This window comes from Arabidopsis thaliana, assembly GCF_000001735.4.
Source record: "Arabidopsis thaliana chromosome 1 sequence".
Lineage (NCBI taxonomy): Eukaryota > Viridiplantae > Streptophyta > Magnoliopsida > Brassicales > Brassicaceae > Arabidopsis > Arabidopsis thaliana.
Genome location: NC_003070.9, coordinates 20015648 through 20028880, shown reverse-complemented (window position 1 = coordinate 20028880; position 13233 = coordinate 20015648). Strand labels below are relative to the sequence as shown.

General features: G+C 36.3%; 4 protein-coding genes, 2 long non-coding RNA genes and 1 pseudogene across 7 annotated transcripts; 6 read left to right on the top strand and 1 right to left on the bottom strand.

Annotated features, from left to right (window-relative positions):
• Positions 1-124: 124 nt before the first annotated feature.
• On the top strand, positions 125-2865 carry AT1G53645 (hydroxyproline-rich glycoprotein family protein). Its single transcript, NM_104242.4, has 4 exons — positions 125-1448; positions 1827-1976; positions 2070-2255; positions 2367-2865. The coding sequence occupies exons 1-4, from the start codon at positions 294-296 to the stop codon at positions 2445-2447; spliced, it is 1572 nt and encodes a 523-aa protein (NP_564639.1). The 5' UTR covers positions 125-293; the 3' UTR covers positions 2448-2865.
• Positions 2866-3339: 474 nt separating this feature from the next.
• On the top strand, positions 3340-7996 carry AT1G53640 (uncharacterized protein; the record flags this gene model as incomplete). Its single annotated transcript, NM_104241.2, has 5 exons — positions 3340-3621; positions 3707-3931; positions 5110-5226; positions 5276-5373; positions 7766-7996. The coding sequence occupies exons 1-5, from the start codon at positions 3420-3422 to the stop codon at positions 7994-7996; spliced, it is 873 nt and encodes a 290-aa protein (NP_564638.1). The 5' UTR covers positions 3340-3419.
• Positions 7997-9045: 1049 nt separating this feature from the next.
• AT1G53635 (uncharacterized protein) lies at positions 9046-9594 on the top strand. The gene has a single exon (NM_001084244.3). It carries the CDS (start codon positions 9142-9144, stop codon positions 9379-9381), a length of 240 nt encoding a protein of 79 aa, NP_001077713.1. The 5' UTR covers positions 9046-9141; the 3' UTR covers positions 9382-9594.
• A 200-nt stretch (positions 9595-9794) lies between these two features.
• Positions 9795-10247, top strand: AT1G07923. Its single transcript, NR_139336.1, has one exon. It is a non-coding gene; the product is annotated as an other RNA (long non-coding RNA).
• AT1G07927 lies at positions 9939-10138 on the bottom strand. Its single transcript, NR_139337.1, has one exon. It is a non-coding gene; the product is annotated as an other RNA (long non-coding RNA).
• A 701-nt stretch (positions 10248-10948) lies between the features above and the next one.
• On the top strand, positions 10949-11492 carry AT1G53633 (uncharacterized protein; the record flags this gene model as incomplete). Its single annotated transcript, NM_001160949.1, has 2 exons — positions 10949-11022; positions 11116-11492. 2 exons carry the CDS (start codon positions 10949-10951, stop codon positions 11375-11377), a joined length of 336 nt encoding a protein of 111 aa, NP_001154421.1. The 3' UTR covers positions 11378-11492.
• A 56-nt stretch (positions 11493-11548) lies between these two features.
• On the top strand, positions 11549-12660 carry AT1G53630 (annotated as a pseudogene; the record flags this gene model as incomplete). Its single annotated transcript has 1 exon — positions 11549-12660.
• Positions 12661-13233: the final 573 nt, after the last annotated feature.

Genomic DNA, 13233 nt, shown 5'->3' with positions numbered 1-13233 from the left:
AATCCAGGGATGGAACTGCAAAATTAAATTTTGGATCATTTTCTTTGTAATGTGCTTGAATTTGGCCTAATGTCTATAACTATGGGGGATTTCGACAAATCGAAAAGTATAAATCTCTTCCCATCAGGTACTCAAACTACAGGGATGAATTTACAAATATGCAGCAATAAGTCAACAGAAACGGCGACGTTTCGGAAAACCCCCATTTTCCGATTAACACAGTAACTCAAAACCCTCAAATCCTCAATCGCCAGTGTTTACGAAAGTTCTTGAAATTTGAAGAGATCTCACAGATGAGAAGTGCTATAGGAAGAAGATTCTCAAACCCTAATGGCTTCACCATTGCATCCTTAGTCAAACAAACTCCATTTCTCACCCAATCCACATCTCATTTCTCCTCTTCCTCCGACTCCTCCGGCCGTGGTCGTGGACGCGGTTCCGGTGAAGATGGAGGATTTCCCGCCGCTGGAAGAGGACAATTCGGTGTAAATCGTGAACCGGTGGTTCCTGGACGTGAACCGTCATCTGCCGGAGGTTATGGTCATGGTCGTGGTCGTCCGATCCAATCTGATTCGATTTCTCCTGCGTTTACGTCATTTGTCAAATCAGATTCTCCTAGTATTGGCCGTGGAAGAGGATCCGTTGGATCAGACACCGTTTCACCTTTCGCTGCTGAACCTCCTCGCCAATCGCCGCCTCCACCGCAGCAACAACAGTCTCAATCGCAGCAACAGCGTTCACAACCACAACAGCAGCAGCCGCGTTCGCAACCACAGCAGCAGCCTAATGATGAATCTCAGGGAAGTCCTGTATTTGTGAAGCTGCAGGAGATGCAGGACGCAACTTCGTCTCCACCACCACCAGAGTCTAAACCTGGTCAAGCTGATCCACCTGATAACATATTCAATGCATTAGGAAACGAATTTTCACATCCTAGTGGAGCAGGTCGAGGAAAGCCTCTTGTGGAATCTGCTCCAATCCGACAAGAAGATAACCGCCAAATTCGACGCCCTCCGCCTCCACCGCAGCAGCAGAGAGTACAACCTCAGCAGAAGCGGGCTCCAACGGTCAAAGATGGAACTCCTAAGCCGCAATTGAGTGCGGAAGAGGCTGGAAGAAGAGCAAGGAGTGAGCTTTCGCGTGGTGAAGCTGAAGGAAGCAGTGTGGGAGGAAGAGGAGGGAGAGGGAGAGGGAGAGGAAGAGGAGCAAGAGGGAGAGGCAGAGGAAGAGGTGGTGATGGATGGAGAGATGATAAGAAAGAAGAAGAAGGTGAACAAGAGGCTATGCGTATATTTGCTGGAGATTCAGCTGATGGAGAGAAGTTTGCTGAGAAAATGGGACCTGAATTGATGAAAACGCTTGCGGAAGGTTTTGAGGAAATTTGCGAAAAGGCGTTGCCTTCTACTACTCACGATGCCATTATAGATGCTTATGATACCAATCTCATGGTAAATGTTTCTGTGTTTTATTTTCTCTATGAATTGTCTAGAAAAGTATACAACTTGCTACTGAGAATGGTAACACTGAAACTTCAAATAGTATTAGGAATATTGAATTCTCGAGTAGCAATAGTATTAGTATTGAGTCATACTCTATAATGTGGTAGAATTGGTTGTGGTGGCTTTGAAGTTGTTTGACTGAAATATGCACAATGTACAAAAGTAGGCCACCATCTCGTCTTGTATGATTTTCAGATTTATAATAGCCTCTATGGTTTTTGTTCTTTCATTGTGAAATCGGTCATTCAGTCAAAGGAGCGATGGAGAAAGTGCTCTTTTTGTTGGTTTTTGAGTCTCTTAGTTTTCTCTATCTATTTTGGTTTGCAGATTGAGTGTGAGCCTGAATACATTATGCCAGACTTTGGATCAAATCCTGACATTGATGAGAAACCACCAATGTCTCTGCGTGAGTGCCTTGAGAAGGTGAAGCCTTTCATAGTGGCTTACGAAGGAATCAAGGATCAAGAAGAATGGGAGGTAATAGTGTTCAATTTGTGAATTTGTTTTTATATGAATCGACGCAATATTTTGTTTCAGTTGATGATCACTTGAATTTCTCACTTTCTGCAGGAAGCAATTAATGAAGCGATGACACAGGCTCCCCTTATGAAAGAGATTGTTGATCACTACAGTGGTCCTGATCGTGTAACTGCTAAGAAACAGAACGAGGAACTCGATAGAATTGCTACAACGCTTCCCGCAAGTGCACCTGATTCCGTGAAACGATTTGCAGATCGTGCAGCTCTTACTCTTAAGGTTTGATCTCTTTAACTAAACACTCAAACTCTTCATCTAACATTACTCTCTTTCTATCAGATATCTCTAGAGAGGTATTGATGTTTTTCTGAAATACTTTTGGCAATGCAGAGTAATCCAGGTTGGGGATTTGATAAGAAATACCAGTTCATGGACAAGCTCGTTTTAGAGGTGTCACAAAGCTACAAATAGAGAACTCAGGTTTCAAACTTCTTAAAAAACTTCATCGCCGGTTGAGTTTATAGATCGTACTCTAGATCTTGCCTCTACTTAAAACGGTACCCATTTCTTTTGAACTAGTACTCAAAATTTGGGCGTTAGCTTTTTCGTCATACGTTTTGAGGGTTTCCGTAATAACGGCATTGTTCTTTCGATCTTTGTTACTGAGGAGATTGTATTGTATCCCTTTTCATCAATGGGTTATTAAGGGTTTAAGCCTGTTTTTGGATGTGTAATTGAAAAGAGAATGGTTCTTGAGTGTTGGTTCTAGTGTCTTATACATGCCGTAATAGAGAAGAAAAGAGAGAGAGAGTAGTGTATTTGTTCAATGAAATCTTATCGAATGAACAATTCCGTAAACACACATATGGTCACACTTGCGATAATTGCAGCTGCGGTTGTGGCCGCCGCTTCAACCGTAGCCATGAATAAATTACTTTCAAGTTTGAAGTACGAGTATTTTATTGAGTATGCTCCGAATTTCCAAAACGAAAATTCTTAGTTGATACATTAAAGAGCAAAAACCAAGAAATAAAATGTTGTGAAACGTAAGAAGTAATAAAAATCAATTATTACATTTTCGTAAGTATAATGGTCGATGGTAGTGATCAGTAATTAATTCGTTCTGTTTTGTATTAACTCTATTTTGGCTACTACGAGCGAGTGCGTTGAGAGAAATTGTGGTCAAAAATTCGATAGTGGTAGACTTATTGGACATCCAATAATGCATGTTGTATGTTATCCGAATATAGGACTACATTTATATCTCTATGATTTAGGAGTCTCAAAGTCCTTCCCGTAATTAGATTAAAATCACAAATTTCTGGTTTCCTTATTAAATGCTCACTAATCCCTCATTATGTCATATGCATCTTCCTCATTCATCATTAACTCTGCTAAGTTCTATAGAGATATTATCAGTTTTCCAAACGAAACAAAGAAACCATGAAATTCGATGATAAGTACAAACTTATTGTTGTAGGCATCAGCGGCGTTTTAGCGGGAGTTGTTGTCATAATGTTTATCTGTTGTTACAAGAACAAGAAGAAGAAGTTTCAGCTACCGGAGCCGCCACAGACACCGGAGTGGCAGCGACAAATTGTTTCTGCTCCGACACTTCAGACAAGAAACATTGATGTCGGAAATGGTACGAGAGAGGATGTTTCTTTTTTAATTTTTTTTAATCTTTTCATTATAGTGTCGCAGATTTGACGTTGATTATATTCATGAAGATCGCTTGTGGGGTAAAAGCGAAACCGTTGTGAAGAAATCTGTCATTCCACTGAGGCCAAACGCAGTAGACAATACCTTGCGCTATCAGGGGCCTAAAAATTTGGAGAGGCCTCGGAGACAGAGAGATGATGTGACGCCTGCAGCTTCTACTTCAGCATTTGCTGGTGATTGTGGTGGCAGTAGCGGTGGTGACAACGGTTGTGATGGTGGTCACAGTGGCGGTGGTGGGGGGATGTGGTGGTGGGGGAGGAGGAGGTGGATGTGGGGGATGTTAAAATTTGAGGTTCTCTTTAGATATAAGATAATGATATTTCTTTATCTCTTTTTTGGGCATTAGCTTCTTCGTCATATATACCTTTCATGGTTACCGAAATAACGCCATTGTTCTTTCGATATTTGTTAGTTGTTACTCAAGAGATTTGTATTGTATCCTTTGTTAGTTGTTACTCACGAGATTTTCTTTAATTTGTATCTATGTGATCGAAAAGATAATGACTCTTGACTGTTTCTAGGGTTCCAGTGTAAAATACATGCTTTAAACCTAATAGAGAAGGAAAAGAAAGAGAGATTTGATTGTGTTTGTTAATTGAAAATCCTTTTTGTTTGAACATTAATTCCGTATAAACATACATGAATAATTGCGATAATTGTAGCTGCGGTTGCAGCCGTTGATTTAACGGTTCAAACGTATGTTACCGTACCATCTTAGATGGTGGTGGCTGTTGCTTGGTGTAACAAAATGGTCTTAAATACGTGCATTCTTTTTCTTTCTTTCTTTTGTTCTTACCTTCCACCCAGGCCCGGCTCTACACATGTGCTGGAGGAGCTGATGTACAGGTCCACCCAAAATTTCTCTTTTTTTTTAAAGTAAATCTAGTACAATTACGATCCAAAAAAGAATTTGCATAACAAAACACAGGAAATGAGAACTATTTTTTTTTTCAGCTCTGGGTCCTTTATTATTTTGAGTCGCCCTACTTCCACCAAACAAACAAGCGTTAAGTGGTACGAGTACTTGTACCACACAATGTTTATCTGATTATATATACATTAATATACTATTAGCAATTAGCTTTAAAATATATGGGAACATATAGTCAAAAGAGAGTTATTCATCTCTCAACATTTTTGCTTAGGTATGTAGATTTTGAACGGATCTCCTATGTATTTGAAAGAAATAACGGTCACATTCGTTATGCGCATAATAGAATTTTTTTCCACAACTTTTGTATTGTTTAAAGGCAAATAGGGTATGAATATGTCGTAAGTTTATATATTTACAAAGTCAACAGAGATTGAGGGATATCCACAAGTAAAAGAACATCAATCATATGCATGTATTATATATAGACATCCTTTTTTCATAAAACAAGGAAAAACGCTCTTTATTAATTGTTATAAGCTGTGACTGAGTTTTGCTATACGATCTCGATGGTTCGTATGTTTTGTGGAATCCTCAGCCGGAAGAATAAAAAGCCTTCGTCGTCTCCGTCTTCACCGTCGCGAGATATTAAAAAGGGTAAGACGGGAGAGAAAGATGGAGGGCTTCGTGTGATGACGTCAGGTAGTAAGACCAGAACTAGCAGGGCTTTTAGCCGCGGCAATGGCTGCTGTTGTGGTGGTGGTGCCGGCTGTGCCGGCGGTTGTGGAGCTTAAAGCTTTCGTGGTTATGTAATAATGCTTTCTTGTTCGTGTGATCGTAATTTCCGTATACATGTAAGGTTTAGGTATGTATGTGTGATCATCTTTTGTGTGTGCGGAAATTATAGATGCTCTATTATATTGTATAATGAAATATATACGTAAAATTACTATTTTGTAGCTGTGAAATTTGTGAATTACAATAGTTTTTCTTTTTTCTTTTTCGAACACCTACAATTTGTTATTATTCACTTTATTTTACACATATATTTATGCTACATGGTAAATTTTCACGGATCAATAATGAGATTGCCACAAAAAACTTTATCCCATTGTTGGATGCAGCATTTTCTAAAGTGATTACAAGATTGAGTACTTTATTTTCTTTTGATTATCGATTTTACCCTTTTCAATTTAGCAAGTAGTAATATGCAATTTCAATTTGCAAACTGAATCTAGATCGCAAATTTGTCATCCGAGAAGAATGCATTCAATTTCAACTTGGGTTCCCTATATACTATCGCTTTAGGGTTTAGTTTTCGTGATTAAAAACGATTGAAATTTTCAGGGAAAATAAAGGAAGAAAATCGACAAAGAGAAGAAGAAACGAAGATGAACAACGAAGAAGAAGAATAAACAGGGGCAAAATAGTCCATTTATATATCAGCAAGTATCCATTTTCGTAAGCACATTAAAAATGTTCTTTCTTTCTAATTTCTGGGCTGAAAAGTACCCAAATCAACAAAAGCCCCAAACTTTCGCTATATCAACATTTTTATCAAAAACTTTGTGAATAAATAACATTTTTTCAAAATTTGTTAAGAATTTATATAATCACTAAAGGTATAGTATTCTATTAAACGACACTATTATTGTAGTGTACATATAGTAAAGAAATCTGCTTAAATTTTCCCAAACACACTTTCAATACTATTTGACTTTCTGCACATCCGATAATTCGAGTCATATTCACTGTTGATCATTTTGTTGTATGGTAATATTTCTTTTGTCGTTGTGTGGTAATATTTCAATTTCTAAAAGTATATCACTATCAAATTTAGGAAGTTAATTAAAAGTATCACTGTTAATTTTATGTCGTACGTTTTACCATGATTTTGCGGTAGAGTAACATACATTTTGCAACGGTTAAACTTATCATGTTAATTTCTGTGGTGAATTATATTGATATTGGATGATTTCCAACAAAGATGCTCTTTTCTTTCTTTTACCTTTTTTGTAGTGATTTAATGGAATGTTTCCAACATTTCCAGCATGCATGACTGATGTGTTGTGCACTGGGTAAAGTCATGCTTTCTATTTTTCGTACTTTCACGGGAAAAGATTGATTGGTCTTCGGAACAAGCTCAATACAACAATGATTACATTAAAATATTCATTTAAAAAAGATAATGTGAAATTTATATCAAGTTTACTTATTGCACACATGCCATCAATATATAATAATCCATAAATCTAAAAATTCAAATTTCCATGGAATTTCAACAACTCAATGTCTCAATCTATCACTTGGTTACTATTTTAGATTTGAACTTATAATATATGAAAAGTTAATAAACTAGAAAAATTCCACTTCTTTGCCAGTAGCTTGAAATTCCACTGCAAATACTTGTATTCGTACGCAGAAAATATTTAGATTACTGTTATAAGCCTTTTTTTTTAAATAATAAGATATGGGGCTATTTACCTAACTGAAAGGGCAATTTATCATTAATCATTAATCATTATACACTTCCAAAGTTTTTGTTTTGGCCATTAATTATAATCTTTTCTGGCAGTTTTCTGAAAGTGCATTTTTGTTTTTGTATAGTGTATGGTTTAGATTTTAGAACGTTTTCAACATTTCCAGCATGCTTGAGCATGACTGGTGTATAGACTGGGTAAGTAACGTGTTTCTATTTTTCTAATTTCACGGTAAAGCTTGTTTTGGTCTTCGAACAAAAGCTAACAATCATCTAATTCATTAAAAAAAAGAAGAGAATGTGGGATATATATCAAATGTAGTTGTTGCACACATGATATAGATATCTAATGAATATACAATCCATAAATCTATAAAGTCTTAATTCCATGGAATTTCAACTATATTCAATCGACTACTAGGATCTCATTTTATATTTGACTGTATTATATACATTTTTTTTCTTGAAAAGTTAAGCAACAAGAAAAGTTCCATGTCGAGCTAGTAGATTGAAGTTTCAACTGCAATTACTTGTATACATCAGAAAAGCAATAAAATTATGTTGTAAGCTTTATGTTTAATGTCAACGGATACTTAGACCTATTTATATATGGATGGACACTATTTCATATTTGCATCAATATTACATTTTCAGAAAAATTTAAAGACACAAAAAAGGTTCATAAGTATTGTTGCCATTATAATCCTTCTTTACCAGGCCATCGCGATGGGTGCACTCTTATGCTATCACAAGGAGGAGGAGGCGAAGTCATCTCCTCCAAAAGATAACGTCAAAAAAGGTGAAACGACGGGAAAAAAAGATGGAGGTCTTGTTGTTGTGTCGTCTTCGGAAAAAAGTAAGACCAAAGGCTGTTGTTGCGGCGGAGGTGGGTGTGGTGGTGGTGGTGGGTGTGGAGGCGGGTGTGGTGGTGGGTGTGGAGGCGGTTAGAAATTAGGGGTTCTGTATAGTTATATATATTAGTGTCATTATAATGATTGTGTGTGCGCTTTTTTTTCCTCGTATTGTGCGTGTGATTTAAGTGCATCTGAGATTCAAATGTATGCATATATTAACTAATCTATGATGTGATATTTATCTCTAAAGCTCACCAAAAAAAAATAAAAAATCTCACAATGTGCATCTCGTCCACAGTCCAATTCGAAAGCGTGGAATCGCGGCCAAAGATTCGCTAGTGGTCGGCTTCTTGGACCTCCAACAATGCTTATTTGTATGTTTACCAGATACAGACTAAATTTAAATCTATGGTTTATTAGTACTCTTAAATCATTTCTAGAACGTAACTGAATTAATCCACCTACATTATTAAATGATCGCTAATTAATATCATTATATAGAACAAAAAAAATTATGTTAATTCTTATTACTTGTAATCAATATAACGTGATTCCCATACCAATGGAGTTTCTGATGAAATAATACTATAGGAATATTTCACATACATATAAATCTATATTTAAGCCTACATAACGACCTTTATAAATATTAACTAGCTAGTGATTTCATTCTATGCTCAATCCAAATTTCAGGATATATATATTTCAAATCTGCCATATTTTCAAAAATTATCATGCAAACCCAGTTTTACAAATTTTCCAACTGATATATATCTTTTCAAAACATGTGGCAGTGGCTTTGGAGGTTGTATATATTAAGATATCCGTAGTTTTAATGTGATGATCATATTTCATACAATTTCTGCAACTTGGTAGTCCACCACAATTCTTTTCTTCCGTACTAAGAAAGGCCAAACAGTGTTAATACTTTTCTTTTGTTTCTTTCTTATCAACTGGCTTAATCTTTTTTATGGTATGTAAAATGGACCAAGACAACAGAGGAGATATAGATGATTAAAAATTCAAAGACTTTTACAAGCAATTTGATTAATCAAAAAGTCTCAGCTAGTTTCGGTTGGCGAAACCATTTGATCAACTTGGAAGTCCGTTTGCAATATAAGCAACGTGGCTCATGCCCGCAAGTATATCTACATACATAAAAAGTCAACGGCAAGATATTTAGAAAAGGTCACTTTGTCATATATATTCGTATCACTTCAGTTTTACATTTGACAAAGGATGGTGATGTTTCGTATCTTGTGTTGTTTCATCAGTTGCAGCAAGATAAAGCCGTCGTCGTCTCGGCCACAAGTGGTCGAAAAAGGAAAGAAAATTCCACCGTCGCCTTCACCGCAAGTGGCCAAAATCGACAAGAAAAAGCCTCCCTCGTCTTCGGCACAAGGGGGGAAAACGTACAAGGAAAAGCCACGGCCGAAACGGCGAGTGGTCAAAGAGCAACGGATTCAACTTCTTATATAAAAAAGGTCTTTTTTCTTTTCCTTTTGGTGTGTGAATAAAGTTTTACACTCTACAACAATATCAATAATGATTTTAAGGTGTGATCTTGATGTTTTCTTTTCTAAATAAGGTGTGATCTTAAAAATCGAATGTGTGTGTATGTATGTATATTCATGGAGAAAACGATTGCATAAATGTGAAATTTCTGATTTGCATAAAGTTTTGTTTATATGACGGATGCTCGACTCATCACATAGTATAAATTTGGCAGCAAAATCAAGGATCAAACTCCTAAGAGCTTTTCTTGAAACAAAAATCAAGGAAAAAATGTTTAAGAAGGAGATTCTAACACCAAATCATCCTCTTTAAACAAATTCAAATCGTACCCTTTTATTTCCGTGACTCAGTATTAAAGCTGACTATTTTACCAGCTCCCCTCCCATATATTGGTATGAATTAGGGTCTACAATTCATATCATTATCAAGATTCTTTTTCAAGCATGCAAGTACTACAACACATGACTTAAACAAAATCAGCGCCTTTTAATTCGACTTCACAACCTAACTCCAAGGCCTTTGTAGCTATTATCTCACGTATCATCCACGCAAAGCTATTCATCCTCGACAGTCACCAAGTTCTCCTCCCATAACCGATGCTCTGCTTTCTCTTTGGTTCTGGCATTTTCCATCCAAATCATCATCTTTCTCTGTTTTGTCTATTCCTCTATTGTAGTCTCAAAGATGTGGCGGCTGTTAAATACTATAATCGCTTCCGCCTATATAAGATGTTTATCTCCTCATAATAACAAGACGCCTAATTCCAATACTGAGAAGATAATTGTCACGGTTTTTATGGTTGCTTGCTTACCATGTCTAAGCCTTAACCGTTTAAACTACTTTTTAGAACACTGATATTTAATCGTTAGTCCGTTAACCAAATTATTTATTTATTTAAACCAATATACAGTAAACAGTCATTGATGAATTTATCGTATATATATAAAATCTAGATTTGGCATACATAGTCTTCTAAAATCCACAAAATCCATGTTAATATAACCTCTGTCGTCACCTAGCCATACTTGGCTATAGAATTTCTACAACTTGGTTGTCCACCACAACACTTTTCTTTCATACTTGCCTAAAGAGTTTTTAACTTTTCTTTATATCAATTGGCTAAAAAGACCATGTCAAAGAGAAAATATAGATGATTAAAAACCATAGACTTGTTTTTACAAGCAATTGGCTAAGCCTAAGCTTCAACTAGTTCGGTTGGCAATACCATTTGAGTTTCTTTTGTTCTTAAAAACCGATTTTTTCTTTATTTAATTCTGGACCATATACAACGAATACTCGGTTGAACTAGATAGTACGTAGTTTGGTAATTGTTTTTTTTTTTTAATTATGTTTTTCTTGGTTAAAGGAGTTTGGTAAATGTTATCTTGTATTCAAGTTGATTCCATTTATTTATTTACTATCCATTAAAATTTTAGTAAATAAACAGAGACATTGCCACATTTATTTGCAAACAAATTGATAATTCCTTTGCAATCTCTTGTATTTTTCAGAAGAATATGTATAAAGAGCCATGTTGCTCATGTCGGCAACTTTATCTACACACATAAAAGTCAACGGAAACTTGGGGCTATCTATATATGTAAGGTCGCTTTATCATCTATACGAATCACTACAAATACACATCACATTTATATTTCCTATAACGATGGTGATGTTTAGTATCTTATGCTGTTTCAGGAAAAAGCCGGCATCTCCGTCCCAAGTGGTTGAAACGGGCAAGAAGATTTCACCTTTGCTTCCACCGCCGCAAGTAACCAAAACGGCCAAGAAACAGCCGACTCCGCCGGGGCTAAACAAGCGTATAACGGTCAAAGATGGAGGACTTATTGTTTCAAAGTCGAGTAAGACTACCACCAAGAGTTCACTCCGTCGAACACGCTATGGAAATAACGCCGGCGGTTTTGGAGGTTGTGGTGGTGGTTGTGGAGGCGGCTGTTAAAATTATTAAATTATTAACTTGTGTCTTATGCGTAGCGTAATTTTTTATTATTATAATTGTGCCTTGCTTATAACTTGTGATCTTGGAAATTTAATGTACAAAGTTTTCTTTACATATTACGTGGATCCTCGACTCATCGCCGAATATATATTATAGTTATATGATAGCTAGAGTCCAAGTCGATGATTTTTGTTGGATTCACACAAAATAGGATCATTATTCTGTGAAATCTGTATACTTTCGAGCGACTCAATAGTACTACGAGGAGAATGAGATCACTGAACCATGCACAAAGAGCCTTAAAAACAAGTGTGGAAGTTAAGAACATGTAGGAAAATCAAACATTTCTTTTGGCAAGCCCTCTCAGAATGCCTAGCGACCTCTAGCAAACTCTTATATCTCCATTGTGGGTTAGATCGTACATGTATGAGATGCGATGGAGATAATCTATAAATCATCTTCTTTTTGAGTGCCCATTAGCAATGCAAGTTTGGGTTTTGTCCAATATTTCCACCAATCTGGGTGTCTTCCCGAGCACGTCAATCTTCACAAATTTTGATTTTTTTCTTTGGAGAACAAAGGATTTGGAAGCAACAAAGGAGGTTCTAAAATCCTTTCCATGGATTCTTTGGTATGTTTGGAAAGTTAGGAATGATAAGACCTTTAATAATAAAGATATTTGTGTCACCTGATACCCTACAGCTTGCAATTTCGGAAGCCACTAACTGGAGACTTCCGCAAATCATTGAACAATCAGCGGAAAACGAGGAAGAGAGTTCAACTTTGCTCTAAGCCATCCTGAACAATAACGGACAGCTCCGTTGTCAAGTGGATGCTTCTTGGGTAGCAGATGGTAACACATCCGGTTTCGGATACGTGATCGACACTCCATCAAGGAGCTTAATTGGCATTAGAGGTAAGACAAGAGCTCTCTCCCCCTTCAAGCTGAATTGGAAGCCCTTACTTGGGCTATGGACTCGGCGATACATAGAATTCTAGATTTGGTTTCCTTCACCACGAATTGTACTGAGCTGGTGAAAATTATTGAAGAGGAAAATCCGGAGCCGGTATTTGAGACGGAAATTGAATTCTTTAATCTTATTTATTATCGTTTTTGATGTTTTTCGATCTCACATTTTTCTATAAATTTGAATATCCGAGCTGGCATTCTTGTAAAAGGTGTTTGTTCTCATAATCTTATCTTTTTCCATGTAAGTTATAAGATTTCAGAATGGTTGAGTTTCTCTACCAACTTTTTCGAATCAAACTAATAATATATAGAATTTTTTGCTGTAAAAAAAAACTGCATAAATATTGGACTTTATGTCATAGATGTAGCAGAAAATAAAATTAACTGTAATGTGTTATTGACTTATTTTCTTGGAATAAGCTAAGAACTCACTCTATTTAATTGACCGTATAAATTTAATTCATCAAGACCAGAATTCCGTGTTATTCAGAGAAAAAACAAAATAAATATATATTCAACTTCACGGCATATATTAACGTGAATAAATTATATGTGAATAGTCTCAAATCAAAGATATTTGACTTGTATTGCAAGCTATCAATTTGTTTTTTCTTGTTTTGGCTATCTAATCTCTGTTTGCTGTTGTTTAGTTACATCCTCCTGTAATTTCCAGTAATTTTCTGATTTTGCAAAGTGCAGTCGAACAACGTAGATCTACGTACGAGAACGATATTGCAGAGTGCAGACGAACAACGTACAGATTGGGGAGCATGTATGAAAATATGAAATTGTTGGATCTTCACTCTCTAGTCGCATAGTTTTTTCACAATAAGTTTTGTTCTTTAATTGATTTCATTAGGCAGTCGGCCGTCCCACACGTCTTTTA